Source organism: Medicago sativa, chromosome 4, assembly GCF_051527215.1.
Source record: "Medicago sativa cultivar Bolivia chromosome 4, Bolivia_mono, whole genome shotgun sequence".
Lineage (NCBI taxonomy): Eukaryota > Viridiplantae > Streptophyta > Magnoliopsida > Fabales > Fabaceae > Medicago > Medicago sativa.
In genome coordinates, this window is record NC_140752.1 from 89,425,777 (window position 1) to 89,446,943 (window position 21,167).

Sequence of the window (21,167 nt, forward strand, 5' to 3'; positions counted from 1 at the left end):
TGTCATAACTAATCTAATAGTAAAAAGTAAGTTCTCTTACAATATGAGTCATAGCTATTAGTAAATTAATTAATTAATATATAAATAACCCTTCCGCTCTACTACCGCGATTCTCAACCCACCGCGCCGTCGTCGGTAATAATTCCGACCACTACCGTCTCCGATCGGTTAGTCTCTTTCGACTTTCTCACTGTAGCTTCTTCTATCTATTATCACCATTCTACGCTTCTCATTTCACGCGTATTAAAATCGCGAACTGTTACGTTACTTATGTCATTGGAGCTATGTTTTTGCTTACAGTATTGTGGGTGCTATGTTTTTTTCGTTTTAATGATTTATTATTTTTCTTATTTTCAATAAAGCATTTTTTTTTTTTTATGTTGATGCTCTTGAGAGTTCATGATGAATAGTAACGAATATTCTTTTCTTTTTCACGCTCAGAAAATGGCAGGGTTTATGTTCTTGAACGCAACCCTTGCGTTGTAGTGCATAATCCATTGCTATTGTTCGGGAATATTGGGGACTGGGGAGCGCTTGGGCAACAACAAACCAATGCTCCATCCTTAGATGTATCTTATATATCCAGCGTTGAGCAACGCTAATTTATAGTAGTTGTGTGACTCAACCACTCACACTTGAACCTAACAATTATTATCTCTTCAAACGCAACATAACTTTATGTTTCTGTTGTCCATATTTAGCAGATTTGCTGATATTTTATAAAACCATGGTTTATTCTATCCGTTTTTTTAGCATCATTGTATATTAGTGTTGGGTACTTTTGCCATCTATCATCTTTTTTTTTTTTTTTTTTTTGAACATTGTCATCTATGAAATGTAATAATGCATTGTTGTACCAATTTAAGACTAATCTCTTCACAACTTGGATGGCTCAGTTTGAGTATCGTACTTGTAATTTGTTGCAAACTAAACCATTTGGTGGGTTATAAGTGCATTATGTTTTGTTATACTTATTTGAACCATTGGGTATTAGGAATTGAATAACGTCCAGATTTTAGTAAACTAAGGCCCCGTTACTTGAGCCATTTTCTGCTTTCATTTTCATAAAAAGCAGAAAATAATGGTAGAAATATGTTAGCTATAGGTTTTGAAAACATTTCCCTTAAAAACTTTTTCATATAAAAATGTTATTGGATGTTAAATTGAAATAATTTCTATGGCCATAACAGTGCTTCAAACGAGCCTATGTGTTCCTCCATGAAAGCATATGTATTATATGCTGTTCTTAGTTCTGATTCTTTGTTTTCCAATTCATTTTCAGGTACCATGGCAAAGAGAAAGGGAAGAGGTCAGCCTAAAGCGTCAAGTCTTCTGAAGAAGGTTAAACACAGTGCAAGTGTCGAACCGGTTGTTCTTAATAATCCATCATTTGAATTGGAAGTTGATCTTGGGTTTGTAGAGGAGCAGGGGACAGGTAAACCTGAATTCACATTATCATATTCTGCTCCAGTTGATCTTGGATTTGTAGAGGAGCTGTAGTCAGGGACACACAAATTCCCTTTATCTTATTCTCTTGTTTACTCCTATTTTTGTTTTTTTTTTGAATCAGCTTGTTTACTCCTATTCCTTACCGGGATTTGAACACAGTCCAAATTTTGGTAAACGAATTGTTTCTAGATGCTGAATTGATAATTTTCAGGGGAAAATTGCTCATTAGGCTTCTAATATTTCTCCCAGCCACCCCAAAATTACCTTAATACCCCAAAAGGCAGTTAACTGTCGTTCGGTGAAATTTTTAAATTGGTTATACCGATTTAAAAGGTGCTTAAGCTGCTCTCAAAAGTGCCGAACAACACTTAACTGCCGTTGGAGAGCCAAGCGGTACTTAAGTGCCACTCAGGGAAGCTTAAGAGAAATTGGACAAGCCTAAAGAAAATTTTCCTTTTCAGGGCCATAATAGCACTTCAAATGGGCCTACGTGCGCCTCTACGAAAGCATATGTATGATATGTTGTTCTTAGTTCTGATTCTTTGTTTTCTGAAATTCATTTTCAGGTACCATGGCAAAGAGAAAGTTAAGAGATCGGCCTAAAGCGTCAAGTCTTCAGCAGATGGTTAAACAGAGAGCAAATGTCAAATCGGCTGTTCTTGATAATCGATCAAATGAATTTGAAGTTGATCCTGAGTTGGTAGAGCAGCAGGTGACAGGTGCACATGGATTCCCTTTATCATATTCTCTTATTAACTCCTATTCCTTACCGTGAATTGAATACAATCCAGATTTGGGTAAACGAGTTGGTTCTGGATGTTGAATTGAAATAATTTGTAGGTCCCTAATAACACTTCAAATGGGCCTACATGCTCCGCTACGAAAGCATATGTATGATTTGCTGTTCTTAATTTTGATTCTTTGTCATCTGAAATTCATTTTCAGGTACCATGTCAAAGAGAAATTTAAGAGATCGGCCTAAAGCGTCCAGTCTTCAGAAGAAGGTTAAACAGAGTGCAAATGTCAAAACAGCTGTTCTTGATAATATATCAAATGAATTGGAAGTTGATCCTGAGCTTGTAGAGGAGCAGGAGACAGGTACACATGGATTCCCTTTATCATATTATCTTGTTAATTCCTATTCCTTACTGGGAATTGAATACAATACAGATTTTGGTAAACGGGTTATTTCTGGATGTTGAATTGGAATAGTTTTCAGGGGCCTTAGAACACTTCAAATGGGCCTACATGCTCCTCTACGAAAGCATATGTATGATATGCTCTTAATTTTGATTCTTTGTTTTCTGAAATTCATTTTCAGGTACGATGCCAAAGAGAAATTTGAGAGATCGGCCTAAAGCGTCTACTCTTCAGAAGAAGGTTAAGCAGAGCGCAAATGTCAAAACAGCTGTTCTTGATAACCCATCAAATGAATTGGAAGTTGATCCTGAGTTTGTAGAGGAGCAAGAAACAGGTACACATGGATTACCTTTATCAATCATATTCTCTTATTAACTCCTATTCCTTACTGGGAATTGAATACAATCCAGATTTTGAGTTGAAATAATTTTCAGGGCCATAATAACACTTCAAATGGGCCTACAGGCTCCTCTACGAAAGCATGATATGCTGTTCTTAGTTCTGATTTTTTGTTTTCTGAAATTCATTTTTCAGGTACCATGGCAAAGAGAAAGGGAAGAGGTCGGCCTAAAGCGTCAAGTCTTTTGAAGAAGGGTAAACAAAGTGCAAATGTCAAAACAGCTGTTTTTGATAATCCATCGAATGAATTAGAAGTTGATCCCAAGTTTGTAGAGAAGCAAGAGACAGGTACACATGGATTCCCTTTATCATATTGTCTTGTTAATTCATATTCCTTATTGTGAATTGAATAGAGTCCTGATTTTGGTTTCTGGATGTTGAATTGAAATAATTTTTAGGGCCCTAATAGATCATCAAAATGGCCTACATGCTTCTTTATGAAAACATATGTATGATATGTTGTTCTTAGTTCTGATTGTTCGTTTTTTGAAATTCATTTTCAGGTACCATTTCAAAGAGAAATTTAAGAGGTAGGCCTAAAGTGTCAAGTCTTCAGAAGCAGGGTAAACAGAGCGCAAATGTCAAAACGGCTGTTCTTGATAATCCATCAAATGAATTTGAAGTTGATCTTGAGTTTGTAGAGGAGCAGGCAACAGGTACAAATGGATTCCCTTTATCATACTCTCCTGTTAACTCCTACCTTACCGGGAATTGAATGCAGTCCAGATGTTGGTAAACGAGTTGTTTCTGGATGTTGAATTGAAATAATTTTCAGGGCCCTAATAGCATTTCAAATGGGCCTACGTGCTCCTCTATGAAAGCTTATGTATGATATGCTGTTCTTAGTTCTGATTCTTTGTTTTTTGAAATTCATTTTCAGGTACCATTGCAAAGAGAAAGTTAAGAGGTAGGCCTAAAGCGTCAAGTCTTCAGAAGCAGGTTAAAGAGAGTGCAAATGTCAAACCGGTTGTTCTTGATAATCCATCAAATGATTTGGAAGTTGATCCCGAGTTTGTAGAGGAGGAGACAGGTACACATGGACTTACTTTGTCATACTCGCCTGTTCCACTTGATACTGGGTTTGTAGAGGAGTAGGAGACACGTACACATGGATTCCCGTTTTCATATTCTCTTGTTAACTTCTATTCCTTATTGGGAATTGAATACAGTCCAGATTTTGGTAAACAGATTGTGTCTGGTTGTTGAATTGAAATAATTTTTAGGGCCCTAATAGCACTTCAAATAGGCCTATATGTTCCTCTAGAAAAGCATATGTATGATATGCTGTTCTTAGTTTTGATTCTGTTTTCCAAAATTCATTTTTAGGTTCCATGGCAAAGAGAAAGGGAAGATGTCGGCCAAAAGTGTCAAGTCTTCAGAAGAAGGTTAAACAAAATTCAAATGTCGAAACTGTTGTTCTTAATAATCCATCAAATGAGTTGGAAGTTGCTCCTGACGTTTTAGAGGAGCAGGAGAATCAATCAAATGAATTGGAAGATGATCCTGACTCTGTAGAGGAGCAGGAGACAGGTACAATTTCACAATGCTCAACTTTTAATTATTTCCTTCAAAACAGAACTTCAATCATCCTCCATGTTATAGTTTTACATGTTGTGTTCTGCGTGTTATAATTTAATTTATAAACTATAAATAAATTGTTTGTCTCAAATGATTTCATCAACAAAGAATTCCAAGAATACAGTTTAGAACTCAGGGGATGTAAGGTTGTTGGGGTGGGGGAATTATGGAGTGCAATGATAAGGAGGTTGAAGGTTCTATCCCCACCCACACCATAACATTAACATACAGTTCTAACATTTACTAGTAAAAGAAAACAGTTTAGAACTCCACATATTTGTTTATAGAATGAAGACATCAATGTCATTTGTTGATACGTCATAGACTTTTAACATATCAATTCTGTTTATATTCTGCAATGAATATGTTAAAAATCAGTGCCCGAGGGTAAGGCCACTAAAGCCCTCGCTTTAGGCCTACCGGCAAAAAAAATCATTAGATTTTATAGGGAAAAGGCCTCACATGCAGACACAAAAGGCCTCATATATCAAAACTTGCTTTGAGCCTCACTTATTTTTGAGGATTATTGGTCCGGCCCTGTATGAAAGGAAGAAATTGCTGCAACGTTGCATTATTTGAGATTATTTTGTTTGATATTAATTGAGGATATTCTACAAAATCATTAATCGAAAAAGTCAAGATTGAGAGAAACCATAATTTATAATATATTATAGATTATAAATAATAGATGGCATGACATACTTAGTAATCGACTCAACAACAACAACCAAGCCTTATCCCACTACGTGGCTATGGAATGCGAGAAAAACTTAGGATTTGAACCTAGTACATACTATACTTAGTAATCAACTCGAGTAATTAATTTATAGTTGGTCTGTAAGTTTGCTTGGTGTCCTTTATTCCATTCTTAAACGATAGTTAAGAATAATTTCAATTGCAGATGTCTTATTATTAATGGTTTTTGTATGTTTTAGAATTGTTAATGCAAAGGGGACCAGGGCGACCAAGAGGGTCAATGAATCAGAAGAACCATCCACAGAATGCAGATGGAAAGTTGAATGTTTTCATTTCAATGGTTCTATAGTTCATGGCTTTGAGGCTATATTTGAAAATTCTCTTATTTTCCTATTGTATTTTGCTTCAGATACAAGAGTCAGGCGTAAGAATAAAGTAAGAGGACAAACAAGAGGGTTGATGCTTGAAATGAAGCGTAAACTGAGTCGAGATGGAAAGTTGGATGTTGATATTCATCCTACAAGGCTGGTGGCTGTAGGTCCAGGCCGTAATGACTTCATTACTGATCTTTCTATTATTGTTCGCAAGAACGCCCGTTTTAATGTGAACAAGTGGAGCAGTGTTCCACAAAGTACTAAAGATACTATAGTGGAAAAAGTTCTGGTATGTTATTGGCATTCACGTTGATTCTGGTTTGTTTTACTTGTGATTATCGTTCTTATAGCTGTCAATTAAGCCCCACCCACTAAGCCGTCTGATTATGTCCCCCAGTTGAGGGGACTCTATTTTGGCCCCAGCCAATTAAGTTAATAACGTGGGGGCTTCAAGGTCCCCATAGAAGAAATCCACACCAACGTAGTCACATAGCTCCACCTCTCTGTTTCATGTCATCCTCTGCCTTGCTCATTTTCATGTTCAAACTTTTTTGTTAGTTTTGTATTGATTCAGTTTTATACGACATGTAAATGATTTGCCGATAAATCATGTGTTTTTTTTTATGGAAAAATTTAGTGGTTCTATATAGTTTTTTTTACCCTCTCATATTATGAAAATTATTATAATTTTATGTCGATTGGTCTGTTATATTTTGCCACGTTATTAGATTATAAATATGCCACTCCCACGTTGTATAACATTAATACCCAACATACTGCATAGTAACCTATTAAGATCACACATTCAGTAGAGCTATGCCCAAAGTAGTCCTTATAAGGCTCAGGACTTTTGATGTGTGTGTTGGAAACACTGGCTGCCTTCATTGCAGTCATCATACATCCATGCCCCAAAGGTCCAGTGGTAGGCGTGAGGGGATTTGTTGGAGACCGTTGCTGCCATCCTGGCATTCCATCATACCATCATTTGTTCATATTAAAATTTGACTAAGGTCTAACGCAACCCAAAAAGCTAGCTCATGGGATGACGAGTAAGGAGTGACGAAACTTTCTACGGACCACTTTGGCCATATCTTCGATGTGGGGACTCAGCGTAACCCCTATGGCATTAGAAAACATATTGGTTTTACATTTGCGTTACATTTGAGACAGTTCTTCCTTTCTTGAAATTTTTGCCCAATTTTTTGGAATATCATGTTCTTTTTTTTTTTTTTTTTTGGGGGTGTGTGTGTTGGAGTTTATTAAATATCAATTGTTAGTGACAGAGTAGAGTATCAATGCTTTGAACAACTAGTTGCAGAGGTTGGAAGGACAGCGGGTTGGCTTAAAATAGGAGGAAGATATAAGTTAGTTCATTCGTATTTTTTGCATTGAGTAAAATGTGTCATGGCACAGTTGTAAGGGTAAGGGAAAATCCTTGGAGGAGAGACTTCTCTTCCGTACTACATTGGTGTGTGTTTTAATTACGGTATTTGCCATCTATAAAAAAGTACAGTCTTGCTTGTATGTGTTCTCTTATGTTGTATTCTAGTGTTCTTCCCTAGCTGCTCTTCTACTTGTACTTTGTGTCTCCGCAGAAGCTCCATTTGTTCTGTTTTGACTCTGGCGAAATTTATTTCCTCCAATTTGTTTTCTTCGAAATTTATTGAGGATTGTGGATGAGGAATTTTTTAGTTTAAAGAAGTATTCTTTTCACAGAACAATTGGAGACTTCAAGATACAGATGTGGTTCGGAAGGCGATTATCGATGAAGCAGGCCGTTTATATCGGAGTCGGCGCCACAGGCTTCATGAGCATTACTTAAAATTTGAAACAAAGGAAGAAGCCTTGAAGCATATCCCTGATGACGTCAATGAGTCTGATTGGAAATTCTTGGTTGATTATTTTAGCAGTCCTTCTTTTGAGGTATATTGATTTATATTGTTCCTATCCTACCCTGTAAATTTTAATAAATTCCATAACATGTTTTTTGTCAATATTATTCAGATAAGGAGCATTAAAAACAAGGCAAGTAAGGCAAAACAGCGGATACATCATACTAGTGGGCAGAAGTCCTTTCAAGCAGCTAGCTTTGATGCAGTAAGATGTCGATTTTACATGGTGTTGTGCCTTGTCAAATCGTGTGACTTTTTTTTGTTATTAACAGTCTAACTAGGATATGCATCTAACAGCGGGACCCTGTGACTGGAAAGGAGCCTGATTTGCAGACATTATGGCAGATAACACACAAAAAGGCCAATGGGGAGTGGGTTAATGAGGCATCTAAGCAAATACATGTAATCACGTTTTAAATCACTGTTGCAATTTTATATATAACTTGAATTTGATGTTCCGCCACTTGTTTAAATTGTGGACTGTTGTATTGTATTTGTAATTGTAATTGTATTCATTATAGGACAAGGTTGCTGAACAAATCAATGAGAGTCTGCTAGAGAATTCTGAGGATGAGGTGGAAGTAATGGAAACTGCCTTTAAGTCGGTGGTTGGGAAGCAATCATATATGCAGGGTTTTGGAGAAGGATTGAGGTCAGCAACAAGCTCTGTTCGAGTTCAAGAGCTGCAGGCTGAATTAGATGCCCAAAGGGTGGAGGCAGAGAATGCTAGGAAAGAATGCAATGAATTAAGAGCCAAACTTGTTGAGGTCGAGTCCCAACTGGCAGAGGAGCGACGGAAACGAGAGGAGAGTGAGGCTCGACTACTGTATCGTCAAAAAGATATGCAGGAAATCAACAGTCAGGTTCAGACTGCCATCCAGTCAGCATTGTCTCAATATTGTCCACGAGTGAGTATAAAAGATAAACATATTTACGATCATTGGGTCAAACTGCTTTTAATTTTGAAATTACATTAACCTATGTTTTTTTGTGATAGAAAACTGATGAAGAGACCTCATCAGACGATAAAGAAAAGATTGCAGAGCTTGAAGCACAACTCCATGAGGCGGAAGATGTGATAACAGATATTAGGGCAGAATTAGCTAGATATCGCTTGTATTAGGAAAGTGAAGGAAGTAACTGCAACCTTCTTACAATCATAGTAAAAAGTTTGTTTTGATTTATCATGTAAATATGGTTTACATTTGGAGTATGTAGGAATTTGCTTTAAACTCTCGGAAGCATTCGCTAGGAGCATCTATGTTTTGGAATGAATGTTTTCTTCAATCGTGTTAAGATAGATAATTGTTCCCTAATGTCACTAGTAGACTGGACCTGCTTGTGCAGTTGATTTTGTGCTGTATAGAAAATGGACACAACATTTCATATAAACAATCACCATTTAGCAATATTTGTAATAAATTTTCGGTCGAAAAAGAATCTTACTTCTTTTTTTGGTGGTGTCTGGGGTTCAAACCCCGGACCTTGTATATATTATGCATTGTTCTTTTTTTTTGAAGGAAAGATAGCTCATTTCATTTCATCTAAAGTAATAGAGTCAATACAATAGGAAGGATGATTGAAAATACTGGGACTAGCATGTAATATAGACGCTCGAGCAAGATTATGAGCGACTCTATTAGCTTGTCTCCTAACATAAGCTAAAACATAAGATTATGAGCAATATTATGCATTGTTCTTACCAATTGAGATAATGGTTACAAAGTTTTTCACACCATTGTAAAAAAAAAATATTTACAAGGTTTTTCACATCATTGTAATTTTTTTTTTTTTTACAAGGAAATGATTTTTGGTATGGATTTTTTAATAAAATTATTAAACGGGATACATTTGATTGGTAAGGTATGGGTAGCATGTAGTTACTTTCTAATCGGGTTTTTCTATTTTCCAAATTGATTTTACACTGTGAATCCATACAAATTCAATTCTAAATTTTTCTCTTATTCTTTAAAAAATCGTGAATTATAATTACTCTTTTTAATGCTTTTATTTAAAAAAACCGGTAGCATATATTATTAAAAAAACTGGTACAGATATTCTTCTAGCAAGGTAAATAACCAAATCATTGTGTCATTTAGTATAGAGTGGTGTTTGATTTAACAAAGGTGGATGTTAATAAATGGAAATGGCAAAACTAAGATTCAGACATTTATAATATTTAATTGTAATATTTTTTTGGTATTATATTAGTTTGAGACGTCGTCTAAAACCCTATTTTTTTCTTCTTAAACAACAAATAAGGGTGGTTTAGGGTTGGTTTTTGACCCCAAATCACCTCTCTTAATTGTTATTCTCATTCTCTTTTATTTAAATACGTGATTCACATTTATTTAGTTTTCTTTTGTGATTTCTTCGTCTTAGTATGACGTTATTTTGTTCGTCGTCTTTATGCGAAATTAGGTATTTCGAATACATGAGTCATATTTGTATGCTTTTGTATTTTGCTATTTTATGCTATTAACATGGATGTTCTGCGTTTGTTCACAAATTCAACCTTTTTATTTTTAGCGAATTTGTATTGTATTGTATTGTATTGATATAATTTATCAATTTGAATAAATGAATGTAGTTTATTGTTAGTTAAACAAAAGACTTAAATTGTGTTTTTTTTTTTCTATGGAGGGAATTAGTAAATTCATTTTGGTAAATGAAATGAAATAAAAAAAAAAAAAATGTGTGTGAGAGAGAGACCACATACACATAACATAAAGGAAAAGGAAAGAGAAAACTAGGTCGCAGCAGAAAACTAAACCCTTTGATTTGAAAAGAGCAGCAAGTATAGAGAGTGAGTCAGTGGAAAGCCCTAGAAACTCACTTCGCAATGTCTCTCGTTAATCAAACTCCTGACATCTCCGGCGAACGCCAATCCGGCCAAGACGTCCGCACTCAAAACGGTATCGTCTCCCTCTCTCTCTCTCTCTCTCTCTTTCTCTCTCCTCGCCGTAACCGTTTTTGCTAACACACGCTTTCTCTGTGAATGAACAAATGCAGTTGTAGCATGTCAAGCCGTTGCGAACATCGTGAAAACCTCACTCGGTCCCGTTGGTCTCGACAAGGTACAAGATCCATCGATTCTCAACTTCTTTTTCTCATTTTCATTCATTTTATTAATTTCTTCACTTCATTTCCGTTTTTGTTTTTCAGATGCTTGTTGATGATATCGGTGATGTGACTATTACTAATGATGGTGCTACTATACTTAAGATGCTGGAAGTTGAACATCCCGCTGCTAAGGTTAATCTAATTCCGATCCTTCATTGCGATTTCAATCATTCAAATGAGGGTTTAATTATTCAGATTTTGGTTTTTCCTTTTTTAGGTTTTGGTTGAACTTGCTGAACTTCAGGATAGAGAAGTTGGAGACGGTACTACTTCTGTTGTCATTGTAGCTGCAGAGCTTCTCAAAGTAAATTTCCACCTTTTTTTTTTTTTACTTTTTCTTTTTCATTTTATGCATTTATTTATTTTTGGTGTTTGTGTAGAGAGCTAATGATCTTGTTAGGAATAAGATTCATCCAACCTCAATTATCAGTGGATATAGAGTAAGTTTTTATTTACCTTTTCAATTTTATTTGTCTTCTTTTCTAAGACTATGAATTTAATTGGGAATTTCTGTAAGATCTCGTTCTTTTCTTAACTTATCTGTGTTGATTGTTCTGAATAGCTTGCTATGCGAGAAGCTTGTAAATACGTAGACGAAAAGCTTGCCGTCAAGGTAAGATTTCTCAAGTATACCTTTTTCCTATACATTTGTTAGGGGTGTTCTTTTCTCACTTTTCTTAGATGGTCGATAATGTTATTGTTACCATATTTGTAAGCCAGTGATGGTAGATCACAATGATTTCTAATCCTCTCTGGCGTTTTATAGAGTCATTTCTGTCCAGAGCAACTGTATGTTGTAGTTACACACATTTTGAGTATAAGTTTTTTGATTAATCCTTCTTATTACTATGAACATCCTGATTTTGTTTTGATATGCTTACTATTCCTGTTTTCATGTTTAAATCACAAACATAAACAAAAAGGAAGTTTTTGATGTAATATGTATATGTATTATTCACTTCAATTTTTTTTATACATCAATTGAATTTTGTAGATTGTTATGTTAGTATCGAAGGTTTGAACCCTGGACTTCCCAAATCCTTCAGATGTCCCAAATTAACTACTTGAGCTACACCTTGGGGGCTGTATATGTATTCAATTGATCAATTAATTGCTTAAGTAAATAATAAATAAGATTAATGAAAGCTTGCATAACTTGGCCACTGTTCCCCGTCTTATTTCCTGGGAAGCATTCAGTGGTTTCATTCTTTTGTGACTTTTGTATGAAAATTAATGTATTTAGAAGCTGTTGTATTTTTTTTGTTGCTTAGCTGGATTGTTTTCTTCACTTGTAGGTTGAGAAGCTTGGAAAAGATTCACTAATTAACTGTGCCAAGACCAGCATGTCCTCAAAGCTGATAGCTGGTGACAGTGATTTCTTTGCTAATTTGGTACGTTTGTAATTGTATTGACTTTATTTATTTATTTATATTGAATGTTGGGCGTTTACATCACTTTAAATTGATGCAAAATAACCATATTTTAAAAATACTAGTTTGTTCACATCCAATTGTTTAAGCTTATATACATCATTATGTTTAATCTCTCAAATTTTACTTGGATTATAAGTTGAAAACTTGATATTGTCCAAGCTATATATAGCCTTTACTTTTCCCCATCACAGTTATAATTATCATAATTATCGCATAGCTTTCGTAGTTTTTCCACTTTCTGCTTGAGAGGAAAGGAATTGAAGTATATCATTGGTCTACTCACGGTTTCTACTCTAGTTGTGCGTTCAATTGGTTGATTGTATCAGTCAGCAATGTTCTGAGAGATATGGAAATGATCATACTAACTATTATTATTAGGTCTAATACTATTCTAGATATGTTTTAAATCATACTAAATGGCATGAAGTTATCAACTGTTTGCTATTATAGTTCAAAATTTGCATTTAATGGCATGAACTTATCAACGTTCTATGGTTGATTTGAATATATACTTGTTGCAAATCGCTGATACAGTAATTGTTGCTCCATAATTGGCTTTGTGGCACGTTAGGAAACCCATAGAAATTGAAATGGGAAATTGATGGAATAGTTTTATGGAATGATTCATTGAGATTAGTAGAGAGGTTTCTCTTCCTAAAGTCTCCCCTAAAAAATGATTTCTTCTACTAAATTTTACAAATTTAGGGAATGGTTCCCCCCATTATGTTCCCTTTATTTATTTAACCAACACCCTGTATCCCTTTGATCTACATACTGCCATCATTTCCTTACTCCTTAGGCATCCTCCTGTCCTAACAGTACGACTGCTTTCACATTAAACTGCAATAGAAGCTTTATCCTTTATTCTCAAAGTTTTAAAAATCAATCCCAGTGATGTCGATGTAGGATGACTCTGAACCATTTTTTTCAGTTCGAGTGTTTTATTAAGATTAGAAGTTCTAAATATTGATTGAAAAGGTCATGAATATATTGTCGAATGATGATCATGTTGAAACATTTGTTGTGGAGAGGGTCATTGGAGAATAAAACCTTTGATCTATTGATTTCACTCACTAGACAGTATAACTTTTGTAATCTCGGCCAATGTAATTATTAAAAGCAGTTCTGATTTTCATTAGTTGTTCTGAATGTATTGATTGATTATTAATTGATTATGAACAAGATGCTAACTTCTTTTTTTGATTGAGTTTTCTGGCTGTAGGTTTAGGCACTTGATATTTGTTTCAGTTGTTAAATTTACTTGTGTGTATGAAATTCATGCAGGTTGTAGAAGCAGTGCAAGCTGTAAAGATGACTAACCAACGGGGTGAAGTCAGATACCCAATCAAGGTTGGTAGTAGAATTTGTCTGATACATTCTCACGAGGCTTTGCTTTGCTTCTGGTTGAAAGATGTCAATTTTGAGCAATATGTTGAACATCTGTAACCTGCAGCTCTATTTTGCTTACGTAGTTTAACATACTTTGAATGAATTTAATTCTGTTTCATTTTGATTCGGGTTTCAGGGAATCAATATATTGAAGGCACATGGTAAAAGTGCTAGAGACAGCTTTTTGATGAATGGTTATGCTCTTAATACTGGACGTGCTGCCCAAGGAATGCCTCTTAGGGTATCCCCTGCAAAAATTGCTTGTCTTGATTTCAATCTTCAGAAGACAAAAATGCAATTGGGTGTTCAAGTATTAGTTTCTGATCCCAGGGAACTCGAGAAAATTCGCCAAAGGTAGTCTGTCTGGCTTCTACCGTTCTATGTATTACCTTCTTAGTTCCACTATCTTTCCTTTGATATAGTATGAATAAATTTATTATATAGCATGTAAAAGTATTCAACAGTATTGGTCTGATGATAAAGCATGTTGATTATTCAAAGTACTGTTTAAGCTGGAAACATTATTATTAATCATTGTGGAAATTTGATCGTGCTCGATTTGGGGCAATTCTCTACCCTTGTCGTTTTGCAGGATTAAGCAACATGTATGTAATATGTTTTAACAAATCATCACTTTTTTCCTCTTTCAGAGAGGCTGACATGACTAAGGAACGCATCGAGAAATTACTGAAAGCTGGAGCGAATGTTGTTTTGACTACTAAAGGAATTGATGACATGGCGCTTAAGGTTTGTTGCTATTTTCCACTAGTACTTATTCTAACGATTTTTCTCTTTAAACACGGTGATTTAATTACAATATTTCATGCAGTATTTTTGTATAGTACTCCCTCCGTCTCTAAATAATAATCGTTTAAGGTTTATGCACGGTTATTAAGGAAATGATAAATTGTGTTGATTTTGATGGTAAAATTAGTATTATTTACTAAAACACCCTTATTAATTGTAGTTAGTGGAGTAGTTAAGTTTTATAAAATTCAATAAATAAGGGTATAATAATGGAAAAAAAATAATAAATGCTGCATTGGTATTCTAAAGTGACAATTATTTTGAGAAAAAGAATAAATGGTTAAGAGACAATTATTGTGAGACGGAGGGAGTATCTTGGCTGCTTAGCCTTTTTTTTTTTTTTTTTTTTTTTTTTGTTGTTGTGCTATTTAGGCCACTCATCTTGATATCTGAAAATTACTAACCAACTTTTTCAATATTACTAACCAATTCTGATGATAAGAACCTCACACTATACTTTGAGATCTATGGATCTGTAAGCATGTACTTCTGATTTTCTTCTTCCTGCATTAATAGATGTCATGGGTCATATTGATGGGGGTTATGTCCTGTTTTTATATTACCTGTTCTGTTTCTGATGACTTGCATAAAGAACCACTCATTTAACTAAGTGTTTATGCCTCACTATTTTAATCCTGGTTTCAGTACTTTGTTGAGGCTGGTGCAATTGCTGTGAGACGTGTGCGGAAAGAAGATATGCGTCATGTTGCCAAAGCAACCGGTGCAACATTGGTATGCCTTTGTTTAATTTAAATCTATTTATTGAAACTGTTAGATAATCTAGTAAGTTGGCAGTAAATCAGAATGTCTATCCCAAGCACCGTTTTTCGTACCTCCCCTTTTCTTCTGCAGTTGAATATAATATTGGCTATGTTATGGACTAAAAATGCAAAACATGTCTTTGTTTCCATGCATTAAGTAGATGTTGATGTTGAATTCTTCCCTAGTAGAATGATGGTAGTCTTTTGAAAAGATTGACATGTCTTAAATTCTTTTTTTAAGCCTGAATTCGGAACACTGTATCTTTTACTTTCAAGTCTAAAATGAGTAATGAAAAACATAGATATTTGATGTCTATCGAGGGTGATGTGAAAAACTCACAAGAGAACTCGTTCTCTGTCTTACCATACCCATTTGGCTCAGGGGTTTGTATTCATTTTTATGCATACTAGTTTCCTCTATGGGTTATCAGACTTCATTTCTATTTGTGATTGCTTGTTGTAGGTCTCAACATTTGCTGATATGGAAGGGGAGGAAACTTTTGAACCGTCATTTCTTGGAACTGCAGATGAGGTTGTTGAGGAGCGTATAGCTGACGATGCTGTAATCATGATTAAAGGGACCAAAACTTCAAGTGCAGTAAGTGGTTTGGGAGCCGAGGATTGGGTTGAATTTTTTTGTTTTAAAGTATTAAATCATTAAAACAGAAAAAGTACAGGAATGTTTTTTATTTTTACTAGTAAAAGTACAAAAATATTGAGGAGCAAGAATCTTCTACAGACAAATGAGGAACAAAAAATAAAATGAAAAAATATGAAGCATCAATTGTGTCAAACTCCCTATCTTTTGCATCGGTTTAGAGACTTCTGAATTATCACATGTTTCACACGAAGCTAATTGGCCTAATCTTACATTGTTGTGGGGATGCATTCCCATACTGGCATTGACGCTGGAAAATTACCATTTTTAAATGCCAGATACAAAAAATACTATTAATTAATATGACCATGCCATTTCTACAACATTACCTAACTCTTACTTTTATCTTTGAAGGTGTGGAGTAATCACCTGCTCTTACTTTTAGTGTACTTTCCTCACTGTGATGGTAGATACATTGTATAGAGTTTACACAAGAGTAGTAATTAATGTTGATGAAATGCTTTAGTGAAACTGTCCAAATAAAGAGGGTGCTAATAAAGCCTTGTGGAGTCCCGGATCAGAATTCTAATTATCTAAATTCTATATTGTATAAGTTACAAATATATAGAAATTCCAAGAAAATGTGGATTCGTTAACATTATTGCAATGACAATGGGAGTTATTCAAATATGAAAAATTGTAATGATAAATTTTGCAAAAGAGTGGTGATATGGATATGAAATTATATCATTTAAAATCTGGTTGCACATTCTGCATGATATATATTATCAATTGACTATGTTTTCCTCTTTAGGTCTCGTTAATTCTCAGAGGTGCAAATGACTACATGCTTGATGAGATGGATAGAGCTCTGCATGATGCGCTATCAATTGTCAAGAGAACGCTTGAGTCAAATACAGTAAGCCTGCATTCTCTAGCTATAAATTCTATTTGGAAACAATTAAGCTGTCCAAAATTGAAAATGTTAGTTTCTTTGTGCCAGTAAAATTCACTTAGGCTATGTTTGGATGTTGAGAGGAAAGAAAGTAAAAGGAAAGAATGATTAAGGAATGAAAGTGAATAGAAAGTGAAAGGCAAGTAAGATGATTTTTGGGTTGTTTGGAATAAGTGAAAAAATGAAAGGAAAGAAAGATGTATATTTTGTAAATGACATAAATATCCTTATGATAAAATGAGTTATATATTTATTACTTATTTAATATAATATATTCATATTTACCTATTAAAAAAGGGCAACCTGGTGCACTGAAGCTCCCGCATATGCAGGGTCCGGGAAGGGGTCCCACCATATTTACCTATTAATAAATAAAAATTGATATGTTAAAGTATACATGAGAATGAATATTTGATTGTAGATATATTATACAATACTATAGTGTTTACCACATATAATACTAGTTTTAACTTTTAAGTGATATATAATACCATATTATATTATTTATTTATATGGGTAAAGATGGAAATGCAGCACTTTCCCAACCTTTCCACACAGAAGTGGGTGGAAACATTTTGTAGTGTGGGTCCTGCATGTCTTTCTTTCTTATCTTATTGTTCCATTGAAACAAACGATGGAAGGTTTCTTGTTTAGCGTGCTTTCCGTCCTTAACCTATCCATCCTTCTTCTTTCTTGCGAACCAAACGTACCATTAATGAAGACTCTGTTGGGGTAATGATCAGATGCCATGAAATGGAAACTTGGGTTTTGTTTTATTGGAAAATTAAACCAATCGTCAAGGAGATTTTTGGGGGGATTCGGAGATATTGGAATGTGTATTGTTAATTTTTAATATCATAAGTTAGGTTGTATAGTGTTACACAATCTAAGCAACAGTGAGGTTTTGGGTGAAATTGTGATTAGACTTTTGATGGTTAAATTTGTTTGCAATCTTCATTGGTTAAAATTGAATTTTTCCTGTTTATCAGTCCCTCCGTTCATTCTTACGATACTTTTTAACTCTTTCTATTTGATCTGCGTTCTCACAGTCATGCTTGGTTAATGTAAATTCAGGTGGTGGCTGGTGGAGGTGCTGTTGAAGCAGCATTATCAGTTTATTTGGAATACCTTGCTACAACTTTAGGATCGCGGGAGCAGTTGGCTATAGCAGAGTTTGCCGAGTCTCTGTTAATCATTCCTAAGGTAGGAGACAAACAAAGCTTTATTTTATTTTATTTGCTTGAATGGCAAATGTTAGTAGTTTGCTTGATTGTGCATATAACTAGGGTGGTAAGGGCTAGTTACACTAATGGTGTCAAATTTTGGCCCAGACCAATAATTTAATACCAGTGTATAATTGTCTAATAGTTTCTGCACAAATTAATTGATTCTATAATTTTTGTCCGCGTTATAAATTTATTTGGCCAATTATTTAACTTTAGCTGCTTCATCTTTTGTGTCGAGTGGTTCTTTGATAAGTAAGCTCTGCTTTCGTATCATGCTAGCATTAAAAATGTATATATTGGCAACACTTTTCTGGTGCAGGTGCTTGCTGTCAATGCTGCCAAGGATGCCACAGACCTGGTTGCAAAATTACGGGCCTGCCACTATGCTGCACAAACTAAAGCAGATAAGAAGCATTTATCAAGGTAATTGGCTATTGCCTATGTCAGGATATGAAGCTACTTATCTGATTTAGCAAATATCGTGCGCCTGTGTTGTTTGTTTGGGAATTTTATGCTTAAAAGACGTATGAGATATTAAAACAAGCAAATTTTGTTGAAGGTTTTGTCAAGATGAACCAATATATGAGTACTCTCCTTAATAGTTTTCTAGTTTGATTAGAGATTATGGTATTTTTACATTATGCTAATGAATTAACAAAATATGAAATAATGTTGGATAGCCTGACTTTTGTTGTATGAGCTGATTGAGCTCACAATTGCTGTTCTAGTTTCGGCATGGGTTTCTTTCTTTTTTATTTAGTATTCTTTTCTATTTCTTAAAATGATTATGCTTGCTATCTTTCCAGTACGGGTTTGGATCTTTCAGAAGGAAAGACTAGAAACAACTTGGAAGCTGGAGTCATTGAGCCTGCAATGAGCAAAGTCAAAATTATTCAGGTGTTTATTTTAGTTATATATTATCAGTAGCTGACCTCAACATAAAGCTTTCAATACAACTTGTCTGAGTAAATGTTTTTCCCCCATTTATCTCAGTTTGCAACTGAAGCTGCTATTACTATTCTCCGGATTGACGATATGATCAAGCTTGTCAAGGATGAAGGTCAGGAAGAATAGTGTGTACTTGAATTTTGACGGCATTTACTTGCTAGTTCTTGTGTAAGGGAGGGCGTTTCCAGGCTATGTTGGTATGGCATTTGAAGAGGAAGCTATATTTATTACCCTTGATGGTCTTGGAGGGAGAATGTTTTGTTTTTCTTGTGGAAAGTAGCTTTTATTTCTTTACAAGTTTGGAGCTAATATTTTGCAGTAGGGGAGAACATTTTGTTTTGTCTAACAGTTAAAAAGTGGCAGTGTTCTTGTCATGCATTGACTGGTTGCATGATTTACATGCCTTTCTAAGGCAGCGTTTGGTTTGTGGAATTTTGATGTTTCATTGATGTTTATTAGTTTTTAACGTAAGAACGTAGTGGGATTATTTTATGCATAATGCCAATTTTTTTGATAGAAGCATAATTTTCCATTGTTTAAGAGCTGTCAATTGAATAGAACTTGAATTTACTAGCACAATCAGTTGGATTAGTTGTGGTTTGGAATTTGGCTATTCAAACAAATTTCAAGAGTTTGGTCAAGCAAAGTATTTGTCCACCATCAAAGTGTTAGTCTTATTATTGCAAATTCAGTATTAAGGTGGCATGCGAAAAATCTAAATAGTAACCGATTATGATTCAAATAATATGTTTATCGGTATTTATACTTTAACCCTTTAAATTACACGACCATTTATAACATTTTACTTGAGCCTAGATCTTATTAAGCTATAAGTTCATGAACATTTTAAGCGTTTTTTTGGGTGGTGTTCGAGGTTCAAACCTTGGATTTTGTATATATTATGCATTGTCCTTAACTGAACTAAGTTCACGGGTACAAGCGTTTTTTTTTTTTAAATAAAGAAAAAAAATCCACTCCTTATATAATTCTAGTTACACCCAAATTTATTTAAAATTTTACAATAATACCAAAATTTCCCTCTTCATGTAAATTTGTAAAAACCCTTTTTTCATTATCATTCTGAACCCTCACCCCGTTTCATCCATAAATCACTATAGATGTGCAACCAAGATCAGTAAATTCAGTTTACATATGTATATAAGAGGTTAATGTAAACTCAGTTTACGTATGTATATGAGAGGTTAATGTAAATTCAATTTACGTATGTATATAAGAGGTTTACGTAAAATGAGTTTACTCACGTATACGAGAGGTTAATGTAAATTCAGTTTACGTTTGTATATAAGAGGTTAGTGTAAACTCAGTTTACGTATATACATGAGAGGTTAATTTAAATTCAGTTTACGTATGTATATAAGAGGTTAGTGTAAACTCAGTTTAAATGTGTATATAAGAGGTTAGTGTAAACTCAGTTCACATAGTTAATGTAAATTCAGTTTACGTTTGTATATAATAGGTTAGTGTAAACTCAGTTTACGTAGTTAATGTAAACTCAGTTTACGTAGTTAATGTAAATTCAGTTTACATATGCAATTAAAGGTTATATTAGTCAATTATGGGATGTAACTTAAGTTTTTTTGAGGTGTGAGTAGTACTCTCTCCGTTTCAAAATATAAGCAAAATTCACTTTTTAGGTTCATTCATTTAATGATGTATGTGGTCCATATTATGAACCACATACATCATTAAATAAATGAACCTAAAAAATAAATTTTGTTTATATTTTGAAACGGATGGAGTATCTGTCAACCATGACAAGTAGGTTGACCGGTTAGAATAAATACTCACAAAAACTAAACCTAAAAAAAACCTATTACAAGGAGTACGTCAGACTTTGGTCTTAATTTTTTGTTTATAGTTTTGAGACATTTAATTAAAGGATTTGTTCGGTTCACGGTCTATTAGTACCCTATTACTCCCTCCGTCCCATATTACTTGACCGATTTAGAATATTTGCACTATTCATGTACCATGTTTTGATTCTATTTTTCTACTAATATATAAAATCAAAATATAGCATATAAGATGTTGTTAGATTCGTCTCGACTAATATTTTCAAAATATCAAATTTTCGTAATTTTTTCTACTAGATTATTAAAGAAATTTAAGTTTAAAATTGTGCATTGGCATACGTGACAGAGTCAACTAGGTCAAGTAATATGGGACGGAGGGAGTAATACTTATCTCATAGCTGACATTTTACGCTCCTCAAAACTCAGGAATTAGGTTTTCCCCCAAAATACGGCGTCATATAAAATATGGGTCTTGTTAACTTGTGCCCTAAGGGCACAAGATAAGAAACTAAATGTAGAAACTTAATCTTGGAAATTGTGTATTCATAACCTTAAAAACTTCAAAACTTATATTTTCAATACAAT

The 21,167-nt window shown here is 34.3% G+C and overlaps 2 protein-coding genes across 9 annotated transcripts; both read left to right on the plus strand.

Annotated features, from left to right (window-relative positions):
* The first annotated feature begins 71 nt into the window (after window positions 1-71).
* LOC146933477 (uncharacterized) lies at window positions 72-8,965 on the plus strand. Of its 8 annotated transcripts, none has more exons than XM_085705252.1 (16): window positions 72-167; window positions 1,283-1,435; window positions 2,016-2,168; window positions 2,395-2,547; window positions 2,771-2,923; window positions 3,124-3,276; window positions 3,492-3,644; window positions 3,869-4,018; window positions 4,315-4,518; window positions 5,502-5,575; window positions 5,671-5,925; window positions 7,353-7,559; window positions 7,641-7,733; window positions 7,826-7,930; window positions 8,050-8,436; window positions 8,526-8,965. In XM_085705252.1, exons 2-16 carry the CDS (start codon window positions 1,288-1,290, stop codon window positions 8,649-8,651), a joined length of 2,514 nt encoding a protein of 837 aa, XP_085561378.1. In that variant the 5' UTR covers window positions 72-167; window positions 1,283-1,287; the 3' UTR covers window positions 8,652-8,965. The 8 variants fall into 8 exon arrangements, with proteins under 8 accessions (XP_085561378.1, XP_085561383.1, XP_085561377.1 ...); XM_085705251.1 differs by lacking the exon at window positions 72-167 and adding an exon at window positions 237-304; XM_085705254.1 differs by lacking the exon at window positions 72-167 and adding an exon at window positions 406-775.
* Window positions 8,966-10,279: 1,314 nt separating this feature from the next.
* TCP-1 (T-complex protein 1 alpha subunit) lies at window positions 10,280-19,287 on the plus strand. The gene is made up of 17 exons (XM_085705260.1): window positions 10,280-10,443; window positions 10,541-10,605; window positions 10,694-10,783; window positions 10,869-10,955; window positions 11,032-11,091; window positions 11,214-11,264; window positions 11,947-12,042; window positions 13,369-13,434; window positions 13,610-13,827; window positions 14,124-14,220; window positions 14,926-15,012; window positions 15,505-15,639; window positions 16,454-16,558; window positions 17,669-17,797; window positions 18,140-18,243; window positions 18,627-18,717; window positions 18,814-19,287. The coding sequence occupies exons 1-17, from the start codon at window positions 10,371-10,373 to the stop codon at window positions 18,892-18,894; spliced, it is 1,635 nt and encodes a 544-aa protein (XP_085561386.1). The 5' UTR covers window positions 10,280-10,370; the 3' UTR covers window positions 18,895-19,287.
* Window positions 19,288-21,167: the final 1,880 nt, after the last annotated feature.